The sequence below is a fragment of the Podarcis tiliguerta genome (assembly GCF_965153285.1).
Source record: "Podarcis tiliguerta genome assembly, chromosome: 9".
In the NCBI taxonomy this organism is placed as follows: Eukaryota; Metazoa; Chordata; class Lepidosauria; order Squamata; family Lacertidae; genus Podarcis; species Podarcis tiliguerta.
Window position 1 is genome coordinate 14,506,984 of NC_139542.1, and position 25,616 is coordinate 14,532,599.

Below are 25,616 nucleotides of genomic sequence, written 5' to 3' on the forward strand. Positions count from 1 at the left end.
AATTTCAGATTATGTGTTGCAATGAAAAGGTGGCAAAGAGGGAAATTGTAAAGCTGAAAGCAGCTAGCCATTCACTGTCCTTCCAATTAATGTTGGGAATAGTTAAGATGCATTTTTTTAAAAAAAAAAGTTGGAGTTGGAGTTGTTCGCAGCCTAGGTTGGTGCTGCTCCAAACCTCCTTTCTTTGATGCACTAAACAGCTATACACGTAATAAATATACATTAGAAACACCCCTTTTTAAAAATCTGACTCCCTTGCCTTGTCGCTCCAACTGGAGCATTCTACATGCACAGAGAGGCCGTCCCAATGAGAAGCCTATCTGCCAATAAGCAGCAGTTCTGGTTATGGAGGACCTCTCTCTTGTGAAGGTCTTCCAGACTGCGACCACCTAGAGGTCCTTCATCATGACCAAATAAATGATAGGGTTTGGGAACAACAAACACAGGTGTTCTATTTGCCTCCACTCAATATCATTCACCTTTCACTTCTGCCTTGATTCAGGAGCCTGCTCCCCAACACCAGCATGAGTTTTACTACAAAAGAAGAAGTTTACAACCTTTCTTGCCTAATAGATTCCCAGGACCATATCAGATGAAGAAGAAGGAGGAGGAGAAGAAGAGTTTGGATTTGATATCCCGCTTTATCACTACCCGAAGGAGTCTCAAAGCAGCTAACATTCTTCTTTCCCTTCCTCCCCCACAACAAACACTCTGTGAGGTGAGTGAGGCTGAGAGACTTCAAAGAAATGTGACTGGCCCAAGGTCACCCAGCAGCTGCATGTGGAGGAGCGGAGACGCGAACCCGGTTCCTCAGATTACGAGACTACCACTCTTAACCACTACACCACACTGGCTCTCACAGAACTTCTACAAGCCGACTTCCCCTCATTTAGGGAACTACTCTGCTTGACCCTGGCCAACCCAATATGATCCATTTCTTACAGCCTTTATCTAAAAAATGAACGCAGTCACACAAGGCAGTGGAGGTTCCTGGAAATATAGTGCCCGAGAAGCCCCTGGTCCAGAATCCTGCATCCACACAAACAGGCCTCTCTCCTGACAGCTCCCCTAGCTCAACATACATATTCATTCAAACAACAACAACAACTCGAAATCCATCAGCATTTACCAAGGACAATCCCATTGAACCTCCTTCCTCTATTATTCCTCCAAACAAACTGCTATTAAAAACAGTGCCGAAATATAGGACTCTACATCATCAAGATTCTGAGAGAGCTTCGGTTTGACTTTTCCCCTACTTATTTAAATTAACCCAAGGACCAACTAAACAGGCTGTACAATGAGAATTATATTACAGGTGAAATTTGCATTTAAAAAAACCCCCAGGAGGTTCAGTTGTCTACTTGCGGGCTGTGTGCACACATATGGACTCCTGCTCTTTAGATACAGGTACACACACAGCTGCATATATATCCTCAAATGCATATTTGCATGTATGTACACCGAGATACATGTGCAGTTTTCTGTACATCTGCTGAAAACAGAAGCAGAAAGGGTTAGATATGCACACATGTATACACATAAAGGGTTGGGGTTCTGGCCACCTTGTCATGCCAACGTGAAAAAGGACAGTTGCAGTTGCTGGTTTTGCAGCCATTAAAGTTTTGCAAAATTTATGAAAAAGGGCTCCTTTTCCCCTTTTTTTCTCGTTTTGCAGTAAGCATCATCGGAAGAAGACCAAAGCAGAGCAACTATTAAGTTAAATATACACTTGAGCTTAGCTGCATTTACATAACTCTTTTAAGAGAAGCAGGCTGAAAGGGTTTTGTTTTATTTAATCATTATGTGTGTTTGTTTTTCCTTTAATTTTTTTTTCTCTTCCTTGCCATCATCGAATTCTTTTATGACCACAATGATTCTTCCCCCCCTCCCCTAAATTACATCATCTCCTGAAGAACGTCGGGTTTCGCAGGCAGGCGGCTAGTCACCTGCAACAACCGAGGGGCCCTGCAGAAGCTTCCAAACTGCTGTCAGTGTCTGACGCCAGGGTCTGGTCTGTGGACATGGAGGAAATGTCATTGACGGATGAGGATGGAGGGAGGCTTTCGCTGCTGTTCACTGCTGCACCTGTGCTAAGAAAATGAACACCGGCGTGATTCAACCTGAAAGCCCTGGGAATGTTTGAGAGATAACAAGAGAAGTTGCTTCAGCTCCAGCACAATTCAGTATTTATGTATGTATGTCTGTATTATGATCAGGATCCAAAAAAGTGTGAATGGAAGGAAAACAGTCGCTAATCGTGTTCAGTGGCATAGCATGGGTTGCCAGAGCCTGGGGCCACATGGCGGGGGGGGGGGGGAGGGAAACAGATGGAGTATGGATGGACATTCAACTGCCTAATGGCGTCCATGTCAAACAGAGGTCACTTCCTGGTTCACATGGAGAAGCCATTTTCAACAGAGCCCAGCAACGGAAGAAACACACCTGAATTGAGGCAGCAACGGGCGTTGAAATTATGTGCCCCTAACAATTTTGCACCTGGGGCAACCGCTCCCGTGCCCCCATGCTACACCACTGATTGTGTTCAAACCCCACATCTATATTGTCAGGATGGTTTATTTTTAAATAAATAAAAATATATGCACATTTAAATGCACATGCCCCACTCTTAAAAGATGCATAGTCTACCCATTTTGTATTTGAGAATCCTCCAGACATAAAAACAAAATCTTACATAAGAAACCGGCCTGCTGTTTTCAGAGGCATGGCCTCAGTATGGCTTCTTGTCAGATGATTATCAGTGGATGATTGTCAGAGGAGCCACCACTAGGGGGAGGCACCACACGGAATCTCCCCTTCTGGGGTGCTACTGGGGACCCACATGAAGGTGGCAATATATATATATATATATATATATATTTGCTTTCGTAGATTTTCACGGGTACAGGAATGCAGGTTTTGGTGTCCTCGGGTGTCTTCCCGTGTAAAAGTTGGGGTGTCTAGGCGACGTTTCGACGAGGTCTCACTCGTCATCTTCAGGCTGGTGCTTTCGGCTTCTTGTTACTGGAACAGAGCAGGATCTCAGTGTTTGAGTTCCTATAAATACTGTTGAGGAGGTGTGGTGTATAGCCTCCAATGTTCTGGGCAGAGAGGAGGTTCCCAGGCTAGTGTGCCTTTTCTTCTTTTGTTCCTTAATTACTTGAGGGATATCTTGAGTGATTTCTTGAGTGATTTCCTGAATCCCACTTAGGTGGGTCATTAGGTGTGGATTAGTTGCTAAAGCCTTCGTGTCTTGAACTCTTGAACTTTGTGAAGAGTTTTTCTGAGAAGATGGCTGTACTGCACTTGGTTGTGCTCTGGCTTGGCTTCGTGTATAGGGGCGAGCTGTGGTTTTGTGGCCTGTGCCAGCCAAATCTGTGTAGGGATTGCAGGGGGGTGCAGCATCCGGAGGTGCCACCCTGGTTTGGCTACTGGATGGTGTCTGTAATTTATCTGTGGAGAGGGTCTGGGTTTGGGTCTGGTGTGGTTGATTGGTGATGGCGTTCTGTGTGCCTCTGGATCTGGTGTCAGATTTTGTGGGGAGGGCTAATTTCCAGATGTCTGGCAAGCGGGATGTGTCGTCACGCTTGTTCATGTTGTGAGGGTGTTTCTCTATCTCGATGGCTTCCATGATTATTCTCTTGTGGTGATGTTCCATGTTAAAGAGCAATTTGGAATCTGCAAAATTAATTTCGTGTCCTGTTTCTTTCATGTGTTGGAAAAGAGAGGAAGTTTTTTCTTCTTTTTTGACGGCATTCTTGTGTTCTGCGATACGTGCATTTATTCGTCTGTTTGTTTGTCCAATGTATGTGGCTGGGCAGACTTTGCAGGGTATTTCATAGACCCCTTGGTTTTCCAACTGAATTTTATCCTTGGGGTTTCTGAGGATATTGGCTATTTTTTGGTTGGTGCAAAAGGCTGTTTTGATATTGTGTTTATGGAGGATTTTGCTAATTTTATCTGTAGTGCCCTTGATATAAGGAAGGAGGGCTATGCCATTGTTTTCTTCTGTGTCTTGGTTTTTGGGGGGTGTTTCTTTTTGGATTAGCTTCGTAACCCTGTTTTGCTGGTATCCATTGGCAATTAACACATTTGAGAGATTCTGTAACTCAGTTGTCAAGTGGTCTTCGTCAGCCAGGCGTTTGGTTCTGGAGATGAGAGTCTTGGCTACGGAGTTTATTTGTGCAGGGTGGTGGTGTGATTGTGCATGTAAGTAGCGGTTGGTGTGTGTTTTTTTCCGGTAGATAGTGTGTCCTAGGGAGCCATCAGGTTTTTTGTAGATTAGGACGTCAAGGAAGGGAAGTTGGTTGTTGGCTTCTATTTCCATAGTGAATTGTATTTTGGGGTGTAGGCTGTTGAGATGTGTGAGGAAGCTATCCAGTTTTTCCTTCCCGTGTGGCCAAATTACAAAGGTGTCGTCAACATATCTGAGCCAAAGTTTGGGTTTGTGTTCTGACTTGTCTAAAGCATTGGTTTCAAAGTTAAAACTTGTCTAAAGCATTGGTTTCAAAGTTTCAAAATTAATTTTGCAGATTCCAAATTGCTCTTTAACATGGAACATCACCACAAGAGAATAATCATGGAAGCCATCGAGATAGAGAAACACCCTCACAACATGAACAAGCGTGACGACACATCCCGCTTGCCAGACATCTGGAAATTAGCCCTCCCCACAAAATCTGACACCAGATCCAGAGGCACACAGAACGCCATCACCAATCAACCACACCAGACCCAAACCCAGACCCTCTCCACAGATAAATTACAGACACCATCCAGTAGCCAAACCAGGGTGGCACCTCCGGATGCTGCACCCCCCTGCAATCCCTACACAGATTTGGCTGGCACAGGCCACAAAACCACAGCTCGCCCCTATACACGAAGCCAAGCCAGAGCACAACCAAGTGCAGTACAGCCATCTTCTCAGAAAAACTCTTCACAAAGTTCAAGAGTTCAAGACACGAAGGCTTTAGCAACTAATCCACACCTAATGACCCACCTAAGTGGGATTCAGGAAATCACTCAAGAAATCACTCAAGATATCCCTCAAGTAATTAAGGAACAAAAGAAGAAAAGGCACACTAGCCTGGGAACCTCCTCTCTGCCCAGAACATTGGAGGCTATACACCACACCTCCTCAACAGTATTTATAGGAACTCAAACACTGAGATCCTGCTCTGTTCCAGTAACAAGAAGCCGAAAGCACCAGCCTGAAGATGACGAGTGAGACCTCGTCGAAACGTCGCCTAGACACCCCAACTTTTACACGGGAAGACACCCGAGGACACCAAAACCTGCATATATATATATATATATATATATATATATAAAATATGGTGGGAGGACCTTGAGTGAGAGGTGGGGAAGTGAAGATCTCCAAAGATGAGAGATTGGGAGGGAAGAGGCTTCCCAGGTGAGAGCCTCGTCTGTCATTTTCTATGGTGGCTGAGGTTAAGAGCTAAATTACATAGAGAGTGGATTCTGTATTTGTGAAGTTTGGGATTTATACCTTTGTATAGGTTTATTTTTCTAATACAACCAGTGAACCCTCAAAAAAAAATCCAAGTGCCTTTTATATTATACATTTTTGCAGTTCTCCCATAGTCCTCGGGGAACCACAGATATGGGACAGTTTCTTGCAATGTTGAAGAGTTTGGATTTGATATCCCGCCTTTCACTCCCCTTCAGGAGTCTCAAAGCGGCTAACATTCTCCTTTCCCTTCCTCCCCCACAACAAACACTCTGTGAGGTGAGTGGGGCTGAGAGACTTCAGAGAAGTGTGACTAGCCCAAGGTCACCCAGCAGCTGCATGTGGAGGAGCAGAGACGCAAACCCGGTTCACCAGATTACGAGACTACTGCTCTTAACCACTACACCACACTGGCTCCAATGTTGGCACAGACTGCTGCAGGAATGGGCTGCATATCCAAACTTGTATTACTCTTCTCCAGTTATAATGCACCGGTAGATCATTCCTTCACTGCCCCATGCTCCCACCATCTTTAATTTTAATTGACTGAGTGGAGCATTCTCATGTTTTCCACTGATAACATTCCCTCCTACCCACCCCTATTAGAGAAATAAAGTAGCCCAGAAAAAAATATCGCTTCATCAAATAGCTGGTTTCCCCGTCCCTTATTAAAATTTACTACAACCCAAACCATCAAACTGCATGGAGCTGAAAATGTAAATGGAAGGAAAACACTGGAATATATCAAGATTGAGGAAATAAAATGAAAAAAGGGTGATATTCCAACATCACGCAAGCAGACTTTCGCTTGTTCAATGAGGCTTCCTCTTCTTCCCCTGCAGCCCCCAACGCCCAGCCTGAACTTGTCTAGAGGCCCCACCCCCAACCCATGATGCTCCATTTTAGGCGATGATCCATTTTAGATGAAAGCCAATACTTAATTAGTCCTTGCAAATTACTTCCCCACGCAAGCAAACTCTGTTATTGTTACACATAAATCACCCAACACACACAGCTCTGTGTGACAGATGTGCTTGTGGACCATGATTTATTCTGATACCCACTCCATCTTGAAGAAAGATGACGCCGGGCACATGCAGGAAGCTCTTAAATCAAACCTGCATGCTTTGCTTTTCACTTTCTGCTCTCCAAGAATCTGTTGAATCGCCTTTCTGTCACCAGAACTGAAATCAATGTGCGTGGCACTGAAAAACTCCATTGGGCTCATTGCTAATCTGGCAACCTATCATCAAATTTTCTTTGTGCCTTGTCCTTGCCAATTGCTTGCACAGTTTGGAGGGTGCTTTGCACCTGTGACTGTACCTAGGTGGAGTCAGGCGAGGCAAATGTTTAGTTGGCTTCATAAGAACACAAGAACAGCACTGCTAGGTCAGCCCAAAGGCCCATCTAGTCCAGTATCCTGTTATCACAATGGTTCCTAAACTCTGGTTCAAAGGGGACCTAGTGACCATTAAGTAAGCCCAGAAAAACCTGGCGACCTAAGCTGGGTTGCAGCTTATCCGGTCTTTGACAATTTCCCCCTGTCCCAGACAGGCAGCACAAAAACAGAGATTTATTAGTTTCTCAGCTGGCAAGCAGATTTCTGACTGGAGGTTCAGAACTGAAGCAGGACTGGCATTAATCACAATTAAGGTAAGTGCAAAGATAATCTTTAGCTGTGGTTATTCTTGGCAGGGTGAATTTGCAGTTTGGGGTGAGATGCAGTTGAAAGGGAGCAGCTCACCCTTAAATCATGGTTAAGGAACTGGCTAGCTACAAGTACACGAACCCAAATGATTTATCTATGGATGCAATAAAATGCTGGTCATTGGCCATAATAAAGGAATGGATGGATGGATAAATGGATGGATGGATGGAATCAGTATAGAGACTTGAAACAACTGTGTCCATCCATCCAAAGTCCTGACAGTAACCTAGACTCTCATGCCGCCTTTACAAAAAAAGAAAAATAAGAATCTGGAGTTCAATTAATGCAATTCATCTTCAGTTCCATGTACCAAATTGTCTAAAAGTAATGTTCAGCCTCAAAGCTGCGGCTGCTTATGTCTGAATTAATAGCAGCAGATTAAGACACTTTGGTGAGAATCCATCACTGTACGATGGAGCTTGCAGCGAGCACAAAATGGTCATTCACTGGGAATGAGTACCTGAGGGAGAAGGCTGTCCTTTTACTACACCATTTTTAGTCTTTTCTTCGGAATTCATTACTTCCTTGTAGATTAATTCTGCAAGAGACAACAGAGCCAGTTACAAAGTTGGAGAGGAGTTGCTAGCTTCCCCCCCAGCACCATTCAAAGAAAGCGCAAATAGAAGACCTCAATAAATTATCAGCCTTGGAAAGGAGTCTGTGAAAGTTACTAGTCCACAGCCATTTTTAACAATTTATCTGATGATGGAGCCATGAAAGAAGAGTTTGAAGAAGAAGAGATTGGATTTGATATCCCGCTTTATCACTACCCGAAGGAGTCTCAAAGCGGCTAACATTCTCCTTTCCCTTCCTCCCCCACAACAAACACTCTGTGAGGTGAGTGGGGGTGAGAGACTTCAGAGAAGTGTGACTGGCCCAAGGTCACCCAGCAGCTGCATGTGGAGGAGCGTAGACACGAACCCGGTTCCCCAGATTACCGCTCTTAACCACTACACCACGCTAGCTCCACGCAGAAAGAAGAAGTGGGGGAGGGGAAGGCCTCCGCAAGTGATCAGAAGTCTAGACCATAGCTGTCAACTTTCAGATTTGAAAATAAGGGATCAGCAGCCTCACATGTCCCAGGGACAGTCTATGGGATATCTAACAATCTGGGATAGCAGCGGGAAGCAGCGGGAAACGGCGCTGGAATAAGGGAATTTCCCTCAAAAACAGGGAAGGTTGATAGCTATGGACCAGACCTCTAGCAAGAATAATCTGTTCCTACTCTGATGGCCTATTGGGGGGGAGGAAAAGGAAGAAAGAGAAAAATTGGTGGCAAAAGGAAATAAAGGGTGACCCCCGCCCACTTTTGGCTCTGGACCTGCCCCCCACCGGCTTTGGCTCCACCCACCACCAGGTCCTGCCCCACCTACATGTGTCTTCTAGCAGAATGAACCAGGGGATGTGGTCCTCAACAGAAAAATGAGGGAAGAAACGGAGAAGAAGGACATTCAGAGAAGCATCAGGTCCCCTGCCTTTTTGAAAAAAATGAGATTACCTTTCCACTCTTCGATTGTGTGTTCTCTTTCATCCAGCTGCTTATCGTATATCTGTGGAGGTGGCTGTAGATTTAAAAAACAAAAGAGAGGTCAGATGAATAGGAGCACAAAATGAATTTAAGCCCAGACGTAATGGGACAGTTTCAACGCCAAAACATCAAGGAAATGGAAAAAGGGACCCGTTTCTGTCGCAGCAGTCCTCTCCGCGCTGCAATGTGAGGGAACTCCAAGGGACAAGAGTCATGACGGGCAGGCCATTCATCGACTTGATGCCAGGATTAAAGCACATAAATGTTAAATCGGGTTGTTACACCCCTACTCAAAGGGTGTAAGAGGGAACTTCCATACAAATGTCTAACACGCCACCTCCTGGTGGCTGCGATTATGGAAATAGCACTTTCCTGGAAAGAAACAGGTGACTGCACAAATCAGTCCCATTACTGCAGTGGGAAAACTGTGCAAGGCCTTCTGCTAGTGCAACAGGGCTTTCCTCCTCTCCTCCCCCTGCAAGCCCCTCTTGCCCCACAATTTGGCTTTTGGGGGACAGGAGAACCCCCAGAACAACATAAGCAGGGAGGAGAGGGCAGCTCATTCCACCAGTAATACACTGGTGGAGAAATATTCTTAGTAAATTTCTCTCATGTTCCATATGCAGCCATAGATTCATTCTATTGTTACTAAAGCCCCGTCTTTTGATTTCCTCGTGAACTCGTGCCCCTTCCTTCCTGCAAACCAGCCCATCAGTCTGAGTCTTGTGTTGTGCCAAGCCTTTGAAATCCCAGCTAGAGTCTTCTTTTTCCTGCCGGTTGTGGTATCACGAAGCTCTCTCACTCAAGCTAAGAGCAGAGCGCAGAAGTAGCCTGTTATGTACTGAGTTGAATAAGATCCAAAAGGCAGCAGTCTGATTGGTCCTAGAACAATAGCATTTAGAGGCGTAGCAGAAGAAGCAAACGAGAACATAAGAGAAAAAATGATTAAAGAACTTGCAATGATGATCTTATGTTGTCGTTAGAAGATCAAAAAAAAAAAGTGTCAGTAAAGTGATAGATCTGTTAGAAGAATTTGGAAAGCTATCCGGCTTCAAATTAAATAGAACAAAAACTAAAATGATAACTAAAAATATGAAAGAAGAGCTAAAAAACCACCTTGAATCACAGACTGGGATTAAAGTAACTAAAAAAGTAAAATACCTGGGAATTTGGCTAATGATGAAGAATATAAATTTAATGGAAGACAATTATACAAACACATGGAAAGAAATAAAGAAGGATCTGGATACCTGGAACAGAATAAAACTCTCTTGGTCGGGAAGAATGGCGGCAATTAAGATGAGCCTATTACCGAAATTGCTGTTTCTATTTCAAAATATACCGATAATCAGGGGAACCTCAGTATTTAAAGATTGGCAGAAAGTACTCTCTAAATTTATTTGGCAAGGAAAAAGGCCAAGAATTAGATTCAAATTACTTACGGATCAAAGAGATAGGGGAGGATTTGCGGTTCCAAATTTGAAGTTGTATTATGAAGCCTCGTGCCTTTGCTGGGTTAAAGATTGGATTACTATTAAAAACACAGACTTGTTAGATTTAGAAGGCTTCAATATAAGATTTGGCTGGCACGCTTACCTGTGGCGTAATAAGGAAAAGGTCCACAAAGGATTTTCTAATCATATTATTAGAGGGCCACTGCTGGAAGTATGGGAGAGAAACAAAAAACTATTGGAAAGAAACACCCCCTGGTGGTTATCACCAATCGACATCCTAACAATAAAAAAAATAAATATTGAAGGAGAAAGATGGACTTATGAAGATTTGCTAGTAAAAACAGAAAATGGATGGAAGATTAGGCCATATGAAGAGATAAAGAATAAACTGACAGGCTGGATCCAATTTCATCAAATCAATGCTTTATAGACTGAAGATAAAAAGATTGGGATGAACGAAAAAAAATCCAGATTCCAGGTAGAAATATTAGAAAACAAATCAAAACTCCTATCAAAAATGTACAGCCAACTGCTTGAATGGGACACCAAAGATGAAGAAATAAAAGAAGTAATGGTGAAATGGGCGATAGACTTTGGATACAACATAGAGTTTGATAAGTGGAAGAAACTTTGGAATAAAGGTATGAAATTCTCGGCATGTACAACACTTAGAGAGAACATGGAAAAAATGATGTACAGGTGGTACATCACGCCTGTAAAATTAGAAAAAATGTACAAAACCGGAGACAAATTATGCTGGAAATGTAAGATTAAGGAAGGCAATTTTTACCACATGTGGTGGTCTTGTGAAGTAATTAGTAATTTGGGAAATAATTTACAATGAATTAAAAAAAATATTTAAATATACCTTAAATATATACCTTAAATATTTAAATATACCATAAATATACCTCACAAAAAAACCCGAGGCCTTCCTTCTGGGGATAATTGGAGAAGAAATTAAAAAGGAAGACCAAACACTTTTCCAATATGCAACAGTGGCTGCTAGAACACTAACTGCACAAAACTGGAAGACATCAAAAATCCCAACTATAAATGAGTGGCAATCTAAAGTATTTGATTATATAGAATTGGCAAAAATGACACTAAAAATAAGAAACCAAAAAGGTACAAAGTTTAATAATGAGTGGAATAAATTTATGACATATATTGAAACAGATGCAAAAAATTTAAAAATCACAGTAGGCTTGATGTAACGCCCGCGACGTAAAGAGTTTTAAGAAAACGAAACTGCAGATAGAAAACCCTTTGTAACATATTCCGAAACCGAGTTGAAGGGAAGTCAATTATTGTTGTGTCATCTAGTTATTTAGTTATTGTAAGTTTAATCTGTTGGTGTTTTATGTTATGCAATGTTTCTTTTTTCTTTGTTGTTTTTCTCTATTTTTTTTGTTCTGTCTTTTCTGTTGTCTTAATGTTTGGTGTTGTATAATGAATTGAAACTAATAAAAATTAAATAAATAAATAAAAAGAACAATAGGATTCAGAATGCAGCAGTCTGATTGGTCCTAGAACAATAGGATTCAGACTACAGCAGTCTGATTGGTCCTAGAACAATAGGACCCAGAATGCAGCAGTCTGAGTGGTCCACAGGGGCCACCCAATCCAGCTCCAGGTGGAAGTGAATCCGCAACCTGATTGGCCTACAGGTGAATCCCGGAATTAGCCAATCATGTGGGGCCCATTGTGTGTAAGTAATGTATATAAAGCAGACATTCTGGGGGAACTTCCATTCCTCCTCATCACTATGAGCTGAATAAAGAGCATGAAATCCACTCTCGACTCCGAGGATATTTCATAGCCCATGGCAACAGAGAGGCGGTGAGCCTGGGTCATCCAGATGAGCGAGTCTGACAGCCTGTCGCTCAGCAAATCTGCCAGGCCTAGAGCTAGCATTTGCTAATGAGGGGCAAAGCACAGAGCACAGGCCACGGGTTTGGGGTGGGGGGGAGGCAGGCGAGGAGGAAAACCCAAGGGGACTGAGGTTGTGGCTTTGCACAAGAGGGGCGGCTGTTGTCTGCTTCATTAGGCAACCTACTCTAGAGATCAGAGAGGGCTGAGCTGCATTTTATGCCATGTAAGCTGGGCCACGATGGTTGACATCAAAGAGGAGGTAAGGCAAAGGATAAAAATCCAGAACTCAAGAACGATAATTTCCTCCCCTCTCCCCATAGAAAGTCTCATCCAGCTAAAAACAAAACAACAGCACCTAGTTTGAGAGAGGCTTTTCCTTCAGATGTAGTTTTCATTGGTGATGTTAAGGAAAGAGTGTCTTTAAAGCATGTGTGGATGTGTAAAGCAGGTGGCGCTGTGGGTTAAACCACAGAGCCTAGGACTTGCCGATCAGAAGGTCGGTGGTTCGAATCCCCGTGACGGGGTGAGCTCCCGTTGCTCGGTCCCTGCTCCTGCCCACCTAGCAGTTTGAAAGCATGTCAAAGTGCAAGTAGATAAATAGGTACTGCTCTGGTGGGAAGGTAAACAGCGTTTCCATGTGCTGCTCTGGTTCGCCAGAAGTGGCTTAGTCATGCTGGCCACATGACCCGGAAACTGTACAACAGCTCCCTCGGCCAATAAAGCAAGATGAGCACCGCAACCCTTTACCTTTACCTTTTAGAGTTGTAAACATAGAAGGAGGAGGAGGAGGAGAGGGCAATTTCCTCCTTCAGTAACCCAGGTTTCCATCAACAGGACCCATTTTTCTATCTCCATGTGCACCCATTGTTTCGTTCTGTCTTCTAGGACGTATGGGATTATGTGGTGCACTTGGTTGGTGATATAAAGGTAAAGGTAAAGGACCCCTGACAGTTAAGTCCAGTCACAGACGACTCTGGGGTTGTGGTGCTCATCTCACTTTACAGGCCAAGGGAGCTGGCGTTTGTCCGCAGACAGTTTTTCCGGGTCCTGTGGCCAGCATGACTAAGCAGCTTCTAGAGCAACGGAACACAGAAACCAGAGCAGCACATGGAAGCGCCGTTTACCTTCCCACCGGAGAAGTACCTATTTATCTACTTGCACTTTTTGGCATGCTTTTGAACTGCTAGGTTGGCAAGAGCTGGGACCAAGCAACGGGAGCTCGCCCCATTGCAGGGATTCGAACTGCCAACCTTCTGATCGGTAAGCCCAAGAGGCTCAGTGGTTTAGACCACAGCGCCACCCGCTGTGTATAGTTCTATTTTAGGAATTCCCCATCCTCATTCTGAGGAGGAGAGATGCAGGAATTTGTGGCTTTTTGTGTGAGAAAATGAATGAGTGCAGTTTTTTCTGCCACTTACGGAGTTGGGTTGGGGGAATTCAGTTTGCTATATGTACCTTTCCTTGCTTATTTGTTTGTTTCACACACAAAAATCTTCTACAAAAACTAATTTAAAAAACAACAACGCCAGGATCCATTTCTAAGTTATGACTTTTGATGAAGTACCTTAATTTTCCACCCATAGATAGTTCTTTACCACACTCATTTTTATCGGAGAATCTTCTAGCTTAAAATTGGAGTCCACAGACTCGGACAAATGCTTCCTAGCTAGGAAGGAAATTGCACACCATGTTCAGAGAATCGCTTCATTTGCACAGGAGCTTGAACATGCTTGCCCCTTACAGCTCCAAACAGATGCTGGTAGCCATGGTTACGGTTGCCACGGAAACAAAAAGTCCTGAGGCAGCACTGACTTCCAGCTTGACCAGTTCCCTTCAGCTGGAAGCCTACAGAGATTATTTCGATATAGCAAAGATTAATTAAAACTACAAACAAATCTCCAAGGCAAAAATATTCACAAAATGTGGCACAGTTTTAGCTTAGGGCTCCTGACTGTTTTTTTCCTGTTGTGTCTGTATACAGCAACAGGTCATTGATGCACTAAAGCTGCACAGTGATGGGTTGCATGATAGGGTGCCACCACTCACCTGAACCCTGGTCAGTGCAAACATACCAGCGGAACCAATCCACTATATCTGCTGGTGTGTTTGCACCAACCTTGCTGCTGAATCACCTCTCCTCTTCTTCCTCCAAATAAGCAGCTGCCATGAGACTGGTGTCAGGTGCGGAGTGGCACACCACCAAATTGTCCAGTACTTTATCAGTTGTTCTGTGGCACTTCATCAGTGTTCCTGCATTATTCTACCCAACTCTGCCAATTTCATTGTATGTGGCCAGAAAATAAATGGAAACCTTGAGGATGTATTGGGCAATGAACGGGGGGTTGCAGAAAGTGACAGTGGATCCACTCACCCCAAAATACTGAAACAAATGGTCTTTGACCTCAAGTGAAGTGGTTTGGAGCCCCATTTTCCCTAATTTATTGGATTGTCCCCATATCGGGTAAACCTGAATTTATAGGAGAAAGCATGGAGTTGTTTGAGGGCAATGTCATTTAGACTACGCCGATTAAATGGGAATGCAAACAGCTGCAAACATACAGTAAATCAAATCTATGCTTCCAGGTGTCATAAGAAAGCTGCAGAGATAGCGCAGGATAGTACACACCCTGGAAATGATCTCTTTCAGCTTCTGACTTCTGGAAGAAGGTACAGACTAGAACTATCTGCCTGAGAAACAGTTTCAAACCAAATGCGATTTTGGTTTTAAATGCAGTGTAAGGAGTCTCTATGGGAGTATATTGTATTTAAAAATGGGGTATCAGAGTTTTTAGGGGGCTAACCAGGTTGGGATAGCTGGGATAGCAGGCTTGTTGGTTTTTGAATGTCTTATGTAGATTTTTCAATTTCATTGTTCTGTATGGGACAATGACAATAAAGATTATCATATTGTATCATATCGTAAACTCTGGTATGGACAGGCTCAAAGAGGCCACTTCTGATTACAATTGCAGATAGCTACTGCAGAACACAATAGACCTTCATGGATCTGTAATGCTGACACATGTAAAATTCTAACGTGAGATCAACCTTAAGGAGGTTGAGGAAAATATATATTCCTAGAAGAAGAGGTTCAGGAAAGGTTTTGCTGATTCATTAGAAAAGGGATTAACTAGAAGGTTTTCCTAGAATCAATGTGAATACAGTGGTACCTCGGGTTACATAGGTTCAGGTTACATACGCTTCAGGTTACAGACTCCGCTAACCCAGAAATAGTACCTTGGGTTAAGAACTTTGCTTCAGGATGAGAACAGAAATCATGCAGCGGCAGCGTGGCGGCAGCAGGAGGCCCCATTAGCTAAAGTGGTGCTTCAGGTTAAGAAAAGTTTCAGGTTAAGAACAGACCTCCAGAACGAATTAAGTTCTTAACCGGAGGTACTACTGTACTGGCTACTACAGAAAATGGAGATTGAGGGAGAGAATGCAGATATCTGCAAGACGGAACAGAATATACAATTTTACAGATCCGTATAAAGCGGCTACATTTAAAGTATTTTCCTGGGACATAAACAAGACCTTAGTAGGTTAAATTGAAAATGCATTTACACACTCATGGATGGCTCAAAGGCTGAGGAACAGATGACCTAGCTGAGGCCTCCACTGTCCAGAGCTATCTCAAATACCAAGATGCCCAAGCAGGAATCATCAGTCAAGCGAAGAACCCAGATGCTACGCCGAAGAGCGCTGGCAAAGGGGCTTTGAATGTCAAAGTTTAGTGTGCAGTGGCACTCCTACACACAAAAAAGAAAATCGTGCAGGAGGAAGGCATACCAAGCAGGTCTGAAAGGTCAGGGGGCAAGATATTCATCAATCACATTTCTATGCTGACCTTACTTCACCCAGGGAGCTCAGAGCAGTGCTTTGCCCTTACAACAACTGTGTGAGGTAAATTTGGCTGAGAGACACTGACTGGACCAAGGCCACCCAGGGAGCTTCATGGCAGAGCAGAGATTCAAATTCAGGAATCAGTGGTCCTAGTTCCACATGCTGCCCACTGGATTACATGCATATCCCACCCCAGTAACTCACAAGTAACTTTTGGGGAAGTGGCAATTTAAACAAAAACAGTTAACAGGCCCCGAAGGAAGCGGGTTTCTAAAGCTTTCTGAACCCATCTTATCAGTGCAGTCCATTTCGGTACCAGACTATCTTCCCAAACCATGTTTAGAGAGGTCTCTGCATGTTTCAGCTGTATGTAAGAGACTTCCTCCAGTCTGCTGCCTCTCCCTGAAATGCACATTCATAATTATGTAACCTCAAAGAATTAGTGTTCCCGGCTACCTGCCTCCTGGCCTTTGGAAGCCTTAATGCCACCTTAGTGGGTGACACCCAAGAGGCACTGTGGCCCTGGAGAAGCTGAGGCCGTGATACTTGACCAGACTAATTTGATTCTTGGCTAATTTGTTGTACTCACAGAAGGAATGACTACAACTTCCAGGACCAAGGTAAAACCAAACTCCCCTGTTTCTTTTTGAGTTTTCTAGCATCTGTTGCCATTAATAGTACCATAATGTTGTTTCTTTTTATGCCGTTTTTCTACATGGTCTTACGTTGCTGTTTTATTATTACCACTATTTTGAGTTATCCTTCTAATTGTTGATTTTCTGGTGTTTTGTTGTGAAGGGGAAGTTTTGTTTGTGGTGTTTTGTTTGTGTCTAGGGAAGTTTTTAATGACTGATGTTTTAATGTACTTTTAATCTTTTGCTGGAAGCTGCCTAGAGTGGCTAGGGAAACCGAGCCAGATGGGTATAAATAAATTATTATTATTATTATTATTATTATTATTAACCACTTTCAGCATTGATTTTTGTGCAAAGGCAGTAAACAAATAGAGGGGTGATGATGATCATGATGATGAGGAGTGGGTTTCTGAATTACTTGCCGAGGGTTTCTATGAGTGATTTACCACTTTGTCGCTTTATCAGCTTGTTTGTATAGGAAAGACAGGAGGCCGATTGAGCAGTCAAGCAACCATCTTGAATATTTAAGTTCACTCAAACCACATCTGGCCATTTGCAGGGTGTCATGTGAATCAGCCCCAAACAACGTGGAGCCATGCCACGTAAGAACCTAAGAGCCTTGCCATATCAGAATAAGGCATCATGTATTCCACCATCTTTTCCCCAAAGTAGCCAAGCCAGATGCTTCCTGGGAACCCTCATACAAGAAGTCAAGAACTCTCCTCCATCACAAAAACAGCCTGGAACAAATATGGAAAGTCAGTATCTTCCAAAAGATGCATGGCGACAATTCTTCTATTTCCGCAAAATATTAGTTGCTGTTCTACAAATGCATTTGAAGCATCTTGGATTGTACAGTGGTACCTCGGGTTAAGTACTTAATTCGTTCCGGAGGTCTGTTCTTAACCTGAAACTGTTCTTAACCTGAAGCACCACTTTAGCTAATGGGGCCTCCTGCTGCCGCCATGCTGCCAGAGCACAATTTCTGTTCTCATCCTGAAGCAAAGTTCTTAACCTGAAGCACTATTTCTGGGTTAGCAGAGTCTGTAACCTGAAGCGTATGTAACCTGAAGCATATGTAACCTGAGGTACCACTGCAATGTCAACCTGGGAACCCTAATCCTAAAATATAATGAATGTTAAGAAAACGTGTAGTACAGCCAATATTTCAAAAATGGTGGCCTGTAGTCAATTGGTAAGGTATAAGTGTGTGGAATAAGTAAGGCTTTCTACCACACATCGCAAACACTCCGGTCAGTAGGAGTCAAAAGTCAATATATTCCTAAATGGCAGCACAAGGGAAGCAATTGTTTACTAGTACTCAGAGGTCAAAAAAGTCAGGTTGGCGTTTGGTTGTATTTTCCTACAATCCGTCTCCAGCTTGTCCTTCATTCATTGTGAATGAACAGCATGTCGCAGGAGTAATAATATACATTTCCCTCTAGTTAGCAGCAGGTCACAGCCTGGCATTTAAAGAAAGACCACCAGCGTCTACAACTTTTTAAACCTGCCAGAGAGAGAGAAAAAGAAGGCTTTTGCCTTCCTTCTGCCATTTCCCAAACGCGTTACACTCCCCGCCATTTGAACGAGGCATCATAATTTTATGGCTCTTCTGTAGCCTATGAAAAGATCGTGAACTTTTTAAAATAGGCTTATAAAATGAGAGTTTAACTGGCTCTGGCTTCTGCACCTTAGCTGGAATGTCAACCCCCTTCCTTTGTCCTCACTTGCAAGCTCACACTGTAAATCCCAGGAAGATGTTCGGGGTCATTACCTCTAGGTTAATCTCTTGACACAAAACCATTGCCATTTGCTACAAAGACCAAGCTATAGATATATATTTAAATGCTCCCTGTTCCCCTCTGCTGTGCTTCAGCCAATTATTCAGAGGCTCCCTTGTGTAAATCTGATACTTTTGGCTTTATTTCCTTTTTCCTCCCACAGCCAAGTTTAGTAGGCCAAGTGGTGGGGTGGATATTTTTCTTCCGGGGAGATGATGGGTATTATGCACACATTAAATTCCCAGTTTGGGGTTGTGTAGCTTTCAAGAAGAACAGAATAAAAAGGGGGGGGAACCCTGCAGACAATTAGAAAAACAAAAATATCAATGTGTGTGATCATTAATAAATATCAATATGTGTGTTCATCAATTGATGTGAGCAGTAAGGTAAAGGTAAAGGGACCGCTGACCATTAGGTCCAGTCGTGACCGACTCTGGGGTTGCACGCTCATCTCGATTTATTGGCCGAAGGAGCCAGCGTACAGCTTCCGGGTCATGTGGCCAGCATGATTAAGCCGCTTCTGGCGAACCAGAGCAGCGCACGGAAACACCGTTTACCTTCCTGCCGGTGCGGTACCAATTTATCTGCTTGCACTTTGATGTGCTTTTGAACTGCTAGGTTGGCAGGAGCTGGGACCGAGCAACGGGAGCTCACCCCGTCACAGGGATTCGAACCACCGACCTTCTGATCGGCAAGTCCTAGGCTCTGTGGTTTAACCCACAGTGCCACCTGCATCCTGATGTGATGCAGTAGTCAGATGTAAAGCACATTTAAAGCATATGGTTTGCCCCCAGAGAATCCTGCAAACTGTAGTTTGTTAAGAGTGCTGGGAATTTTAATACGGAGGGATAAACTACAGGCTTGGTGAGGTCAATGGGGACAAGAGTGGGAGGCTGAGTGAGGACGGAAGGAAGGCAGGCTTGGAGAGACCTTGAGGGCAGCGGAAGCTTTGGTGAAGGCGTAGAGAGGCTGGCATTCCTTTGCATCATCACTGGGCAGGAGGCAAAGGAAAAGCAAGGGAAGACGGTAAAATGTTGACAGGATCAGCTCAGGGCAGGCTTTGCAGCCCTTCACATGCTCCCTCTTTCTGCCTCTTATGTTGAGAATGAGACAAGTGGGGGGGGGGCAATCCACCTGCCAATCATGTGACAGCATGATTACCTCACCTGATTGACATGTGGATTGCCCTGCCCCCTGTCAAAGTTGGCCCACAATGTTCCCCACCCCTGGTCTAATGGGTTGGTGGGGAGGCTGAGGTCTGTGAGAATTAACTGGTAAGGAAAAGTCAGGAAGATGGAATAGGGCGCCATTTGAATGTAACCTGCAAGACGACAGCTTCCGTTGCAGCGATGTTCATTATCGCTACAGCACTTTTTGGGGAGACTGTCACTGCAAAGGGCATCTGTGTTTACCACTGGTTCACACGGTGCATTTCTACAAGTAATTACATCCCTGGGGATGGTTTGCCCAGAGGAAAGACAGCTGCAATTGACTACATAAATGTTTCAGTGGCTGCACCAGTGGTTTGGGATATCTTTGCCCCGAGAGACACAGATGACTCCCTATCTTGGTCGTCTTTCACAACAGACATTTCGATTTCAGACGGCTTTCACCTGCTAGGGTCATTCTTACCCACAATCACAGCCATGGTTGCTTATAAATGGAGTTTTATATATCAATTGTAGCTCATTTTAAGTATTTTAATGAAGAGCGCAGAACATAGAGGCAGCTGGAAGGAAGAGGACGCAAACACTGTACCGGAGGGAAACCTTTGAGTGAGTTTGTGCTCTCATAGAGCTATTAGCATATCTTTAAATACTAGGTGCTGGTGTATCCTTGTGTGACAAAGAGAGTGCTGTAAATTCGAAACAAAAGTGGTGGAATTATTCCCCTTGCAATGTATTGGAATAAATGACTGCAAACTTCTGATAATTACTGATTAGCATTACACAGCCATGTGGGGTTGATGCCTTTGGCCATATGCACCTCCAAAGTTCTCAGGTCCCGTTGTCAAAGCAGAAAAGGACACAAGCTTGCAGACTGTGACCTGTCTCTCCATATGGTACCTCATCGCTATGGTAACTGAGCACCTCGCAAACGCTAATGAATTTACTCCCACAGCAACACTGGCATTGGGAAGGATTATGAGATGCTCTCTAGGGCGCATTGTGAAGCTTGCTAGGATTGATTATACCTCCTGTAACTGCATACTAACACCTGACCTCTTCCCCCAGAGGGCAAATGGAGAACTAATGACACTTATGGCACTGCTATGGCTTGTATTCTCATTCTCCTTTCCTACTAACTACCAACATCAAAACTACAGATTGTGACTGGAAAGAAAATATTCCATTTCCTCCATTTCCTCCAACATTCTACTCCAGTTAACCTCTTAATGATTCATTTATTTCTTATTTAATTTCATTTTGCTTATTAACTACATTTCTCTGCTGGCCAACAGCCAAAGCTCTCTGAGCTCTTCAGCAAACCAAGGATAAAAATATAAAATACAATAATGTCAGGGAACTGCCATCGGAGCAGGAGGAGGTGAGAGGGCTCCCAGATGATGGTGGAGAGGGTCCCAGTAGGAGGAGGGATAGCCCATACGCTGGGGAAGGCAATCAGTGTAACACCAGTGGAGAAGGGGAGGAGATAGAGGAAGCAGAGAGGTGGCTCCAGGACTCTTCGCAGGAGACCACTGGAGAGGGGACTAGTGCTCCTTTACCCACACCCACCTTGCGCAAAAAGCTTTCGCGCAGGCAACGGGGGAGGAGACTGGGCGTCAAGCAGCTTTTATGTTGGAAGCGGTTTAAGAAACGCCCACTGACGGATTCTGCCAGCGACTGAGGCAGCCACGAGATAGGGGCTGCTCTGTCAGAAAGGGTTCAACCATGCAAGCTAGCCAGGAGTAAAGGCTATTTACGCACAAGCAATCCCTAGAACCATTACAAATAACATAACAATAAGACTGCGAAAGAAATGAAAAGGACCTCAAGGTAAAATCGACAGCAGAGGAAAACGGGAGTGCACCAACACATTTTCAAAATATAGGGTGAGAACAAGGGAGGAGAACAAGGTGTTTGCTGGCTACAGAAAAGATCACAATGTAGACGCCAGTCAGACTTCTCTAGGGAGGGCATTCCAGACTCAGTGGTAGTTACTATATTCTGTAGCGGCGGCTAAGTTTGGTGAAATGTGTGAAACATGGACAAACATGTGTGAAATACTCCACATATGAACCACAAAGAAAATTATTACAAAACTGATATTCAGATAGTAGTTGACACCTAATGGGATGAGTCAAATAGTGTTGGCAAAGTCATTTAAATAATGCAGAGTCCGAAGATAAAATAAATCCTGATAACCCTTTACTAAGCAAATCGGACAAAAAATGGATTCGTGAATAGCTTTTAAGATTGTGGAATATGGTTTATGTGATCAAATTCACAGACATAACCAAAACTTGAGCAGGGACGCAACAAAACGATCAACTGAGAGAAAAAAAAAGCCCATTTATTCATTTTTCAAAGAATAAAGTTCAGGATATTTTTCAGTCCTCCCTATGAGGCATAATCTACTTGGTCTTACTTATTACTTGTTACCAGATTATATTCCACATTTATTATTCTATTTAATACAACTAAGCAATACTGCCATTTCTCCTTAACTATTATTATTACAATGTACCCTTTTCTACATTCTGCCATTATTGTTCTTTTATTCGTTTTAAAGCAATTGTTTCACCATGACAGTTTTATCTTCTTGAAGTTGCTATTACTGTTGAGGAAGGAAACTGTAGGGAAAATACTTATATTCATAAATAGCATATATTATTATTATTATTATTATTATTATTATTATTATTATTATATTGTAAAAAAGATTATTTAATTTTGTCCTATTGCTTATCAACAGCATTGGGTATTATGGGAAGGATAAAAACAGTATATCTGCAAACTTTTTATCACGTTCTAGCTTCTTCATCATTATTAGAATTACAGAGCTAAAAGGAGTCACAAAGGGACGAAATCCAGGCAAGGAGTCTATGCAAAGGTTTCCATTGGCCAGTGCTGTGGACTCTGGCCAAATAAAACAAACAATAGAACCAGAGGACTGGAGAAGCTTCTGAGTTGAGGGAAATCAATAGGATGGAAAAGAAAAACGGGGGGGGGGGGGGACCAACTGTTGCCTGTTGAGTGACATGGGACAAATAGATTTCAGTCTGCTTTTCAGCTCCCTCCAGTGTCTTATACTTGTATTCCAGGAGAGCCACAAACCCCAGAAACTTCTGCCCTCCCCATGCCACACTTTAGTCACCCACTTCTACTAAAAAAAGAGTAATGCAACAGAAGCGATTTAGAATATAAAGAAATCAGTTGCACATTATCCAGCGAGTTGGAAAAGCATGTTCCTATTCAAATATGAATTAGGAAACTGTTTCAGTTTCTAACAGTTTCTCATTTTTGCAGTCTTTAAGCTCAGTTCAACCCATTTCCGCATATGTAACTTAAAAAAAAGGGGGGGCACAGAAAATTTGCCCACATTTTTGTGTGTATTTATCTTATATTTATTATTATTCGTACTTATAGCCCATCCTTTATCAAACGGTCTCAGGCTGTTTTACAAAAGTATAATTGAAAGAAGTACAATTTACCGTATTTTTCGCCCTATAGGACGTACTTTTCCCCCTCCAAAAATGAAGGGGAAATGTGTGTGCGTCCTATGGGGTGAATGCAGGCTTTCGCTGAAGCCTGGAGAGCGAGAGGGGTCGGTGCGCACTGACCCCTCTCGCTCTCCAGGCTTCAGGAAGCTCTCCGCAAGCCTTGGGAGCCCATGGGAGTTCCCGTCGGGCTCCCTAGGCTTGCGGATAGCAGCCTGCATCTCGAAGCCTGAGGCGCGCTGCACAGTGCACCCCGGGCTTCGGTTCCCTGATCTGGTTTGGAGGCTGGCGGTGGGGAGAAGTGCGCTTCTCCCCACCGCCAGCGCCACAAGCTGGGGGACAGCAGGGAGGTGCAGCACCGCCATCCCGCTGTTCCCCGACCTGGTTTGGGCTTCAGGCAGATATCCGCAAGGCGTGGGAGCCCGGCGGGAAGTCGCGCCGGTCTCCCAAGGCTTGCGGAGAGCTGCCTGTTCTGGGGGCTGTGGTTGGGGGAAGCCTGGGGGGGAAATAAAAAAAATTTTCTTTATCCCCCCCACCCAAAAAAAACTAGGTGCGTCCTATGGGCTGGTGCGCCCTATGGGGCGAAAAATACGGTAATGTACAATTTTAAAAAGCAGACAACTTTGGAATAATGAAACAGCAGCAGAGAATCGCAGTGCGCAACAATGCACACATAATACTTTTCTCTCTTTTTTTGCAAATGCTTTCCCCTAAAATGCAAACTGAACAAATTCCTTCCGCATCGGTAGCTGAATGCTGGTTTGTGATAACTGGAAAAGCTTGGTGGAAAGGATAATGTTTCACTTACCGCCTCCACTTCTGCTGGGTCATACCAGACATTAATGTACGGATGCTGTAAGGCCTCATCCACTGATATCCGTTTGGCTGGGTCAATCACTAGCATCTTTGACAAAAGGTCCCTGGCTTGGCTAGCTGGAGCAAGGAAACCAAAGGAGAAAATGTGTCAGAGCAGGAATCTCCACGCCGGGAAGGGGGTGAAGAGACAATCAACGTTATGTTAAAGACAAGTTAAAGCCAAGCAATGCACTAATTTATTGTACAGCAAAATGCTCTTTAACAGGCAGAGAGTGGGCTAGAACATGGATAGATATCTCTGGTAGACCTTGTTGTCATTCATATTAACCATTCCAAGATGAAGTTTCTGGTTTTTCATTTATAAAAATGGAATTAAATTACTTTTCCCTTCTATGCTCTTTATAATGAGTCAATATTCTTTGTATTAAAAAAAAAAATTCATTGCAATGAGCACTCATACTATATTGTGGGTGCCTTTTGCGGGATCGCGTGTGGTGCTGCAGTTCCACACTTTTTCTGGGTCTGCAATCTCACGCAGGTCACATGACTTGTGCAGGATTTCAGACCTGGAAGATGGTGTCCTAGATTTGGGTCACATCACCTTGGAGAGTATGCAATTCTCATGACATTCTGGAGCCTAAAGTGCCTCAGACAGTCAAGGCAGAACACAACCCTTTTTGCCAACATCTGCATTCCTTTACGTTCTCTTCATTTGAACAATCTCTCTTCTCTGCAAAGTTGTCATTTCTACTGACTGTTCTCAAGTTTAAGAAGTAGGAATTTAGCATATCCCTTAGCTACAATGCTGATAAGGCTGATGGGATGGTAATTAGCTGTGAGGTGTCTATCCTTCTTCTAACAGAAGAACAGTCCCTGATGGAATCACACTGGCAGCATTCCCAAAATGGAATAATTTATAAATAGTTTGATCCTACTGCATTCCTGATAATTTAAAACCCCTCTCTAGGGATTATATCCCCCTCAGAAGGGTAATTACTAGACAAGTAATCAACAAATCCAATCATATTGGAGTCCGAAGCAGGAGACCACAATTCAGAATCACAAAAATACCTTCCAGGTCTCTGGCAATACACCGGTGAAAATTGGAGAAATAACATTATTATTCTATATTAATAATTTTACTATTTATACCCTGCCCATCTGACTGCATTGCCCCAGCCACTCTGGGCAGCTTCCAACATATATAAAAAAAGCCTAATGAAACATTAAAAATTAAAAAAACTTCCCTATACAGGGATGTTTTCAGATGGCTTGGCGGTCAGGTAACATACCCTCCAACATTTCTCCAAAGAAAATAAGGATGTCCTAAGGAAAAGCCAGATATTCTGGGATAAAAAAAAATACTGGGATGGCTTCTGTAAATGTAAATGGTGTTTCTGTGCGCTGCTCTGGTTTCGCCAGAAGCAGCTTAGTCATGCTGGCCACATGACCCGGAAAAACTGTCTGCGGATAAACGTTGGCTCCCTTGGCTAGTAAAGCAAGCTGAGTACTGCAACCCCAGAGTTGTTCGTGACTGGACTTAACTGTCAGGGGTCCTTTACCTTTACCTTTAAAGAACGTAAACCTCAAGTGACGAAAGCTATGGTAAAGAGGTGCACCTTTAGCATTCTTCAACAGTAGTATAATGAAGCATCTCTGTGGGGAGCGTGTTCCACAGCTTAGGGGCCACCACAGAGAATGCCCTGCCAGCTGCCCCCAAACCTCTGAGGTTGTAGGAACAAATAAGAGGGTCTCCTCTACTGATCTCAGGAGGGTCTGTATGGAAGGAGGCAGTCTTTCAGATATTTGGGACCTGAGTTGATTTAGGGCTTTAACCAGCAACCTT

At 43.6% G+C, this 25,616-nt stretch overlaps 1 protein-coding gene across 9 annotated transcripts in view; it reads right to left on the bottom strand.

Moving 5' to 3' along the window:
* Nucleotides 1-243: 243 nt before the first annotated feature.
* The window catches only part of MAPK10 (mitogen-activated protein kinase 10), a 238,741-nt gene continuing 213,368 nt past the window's right edge, over nt 244-25,616 (bottom strand). For 6 of the 9 annotated variants that reach the window (XM_083398497.1, XM_083398496.1, XM_083398499.1 and 3 more), the window contains 4 exons: nt 23,763-23,887; nt 8,677-8,740; nt 7,639-7,716; nt 1,777-2,088 (listed from right to left, as the gene is read on the bottom strand). In XM_083398497.1, coding sequence (XP_083254623.1) covers nt 1,946-2,088; nt 7,639-7,716; nt 8,677-8,740; nt 23,763-23,887 — 410 coding nt within the window. In that variant the 3' untranslated portion in view covers nt 1,777-1,945. Of the gene's footprint in view, nt 2,094-7,638; nt 7,717-8,676; nt 8,741-23,762; nt 23,888-25,616 lie in introns of all 9 variants that reach the window. The other 3 variants (XM_083398500.1, XM_083398503.1, XM_083398502.1) reach the window with 3 other exon arrangements.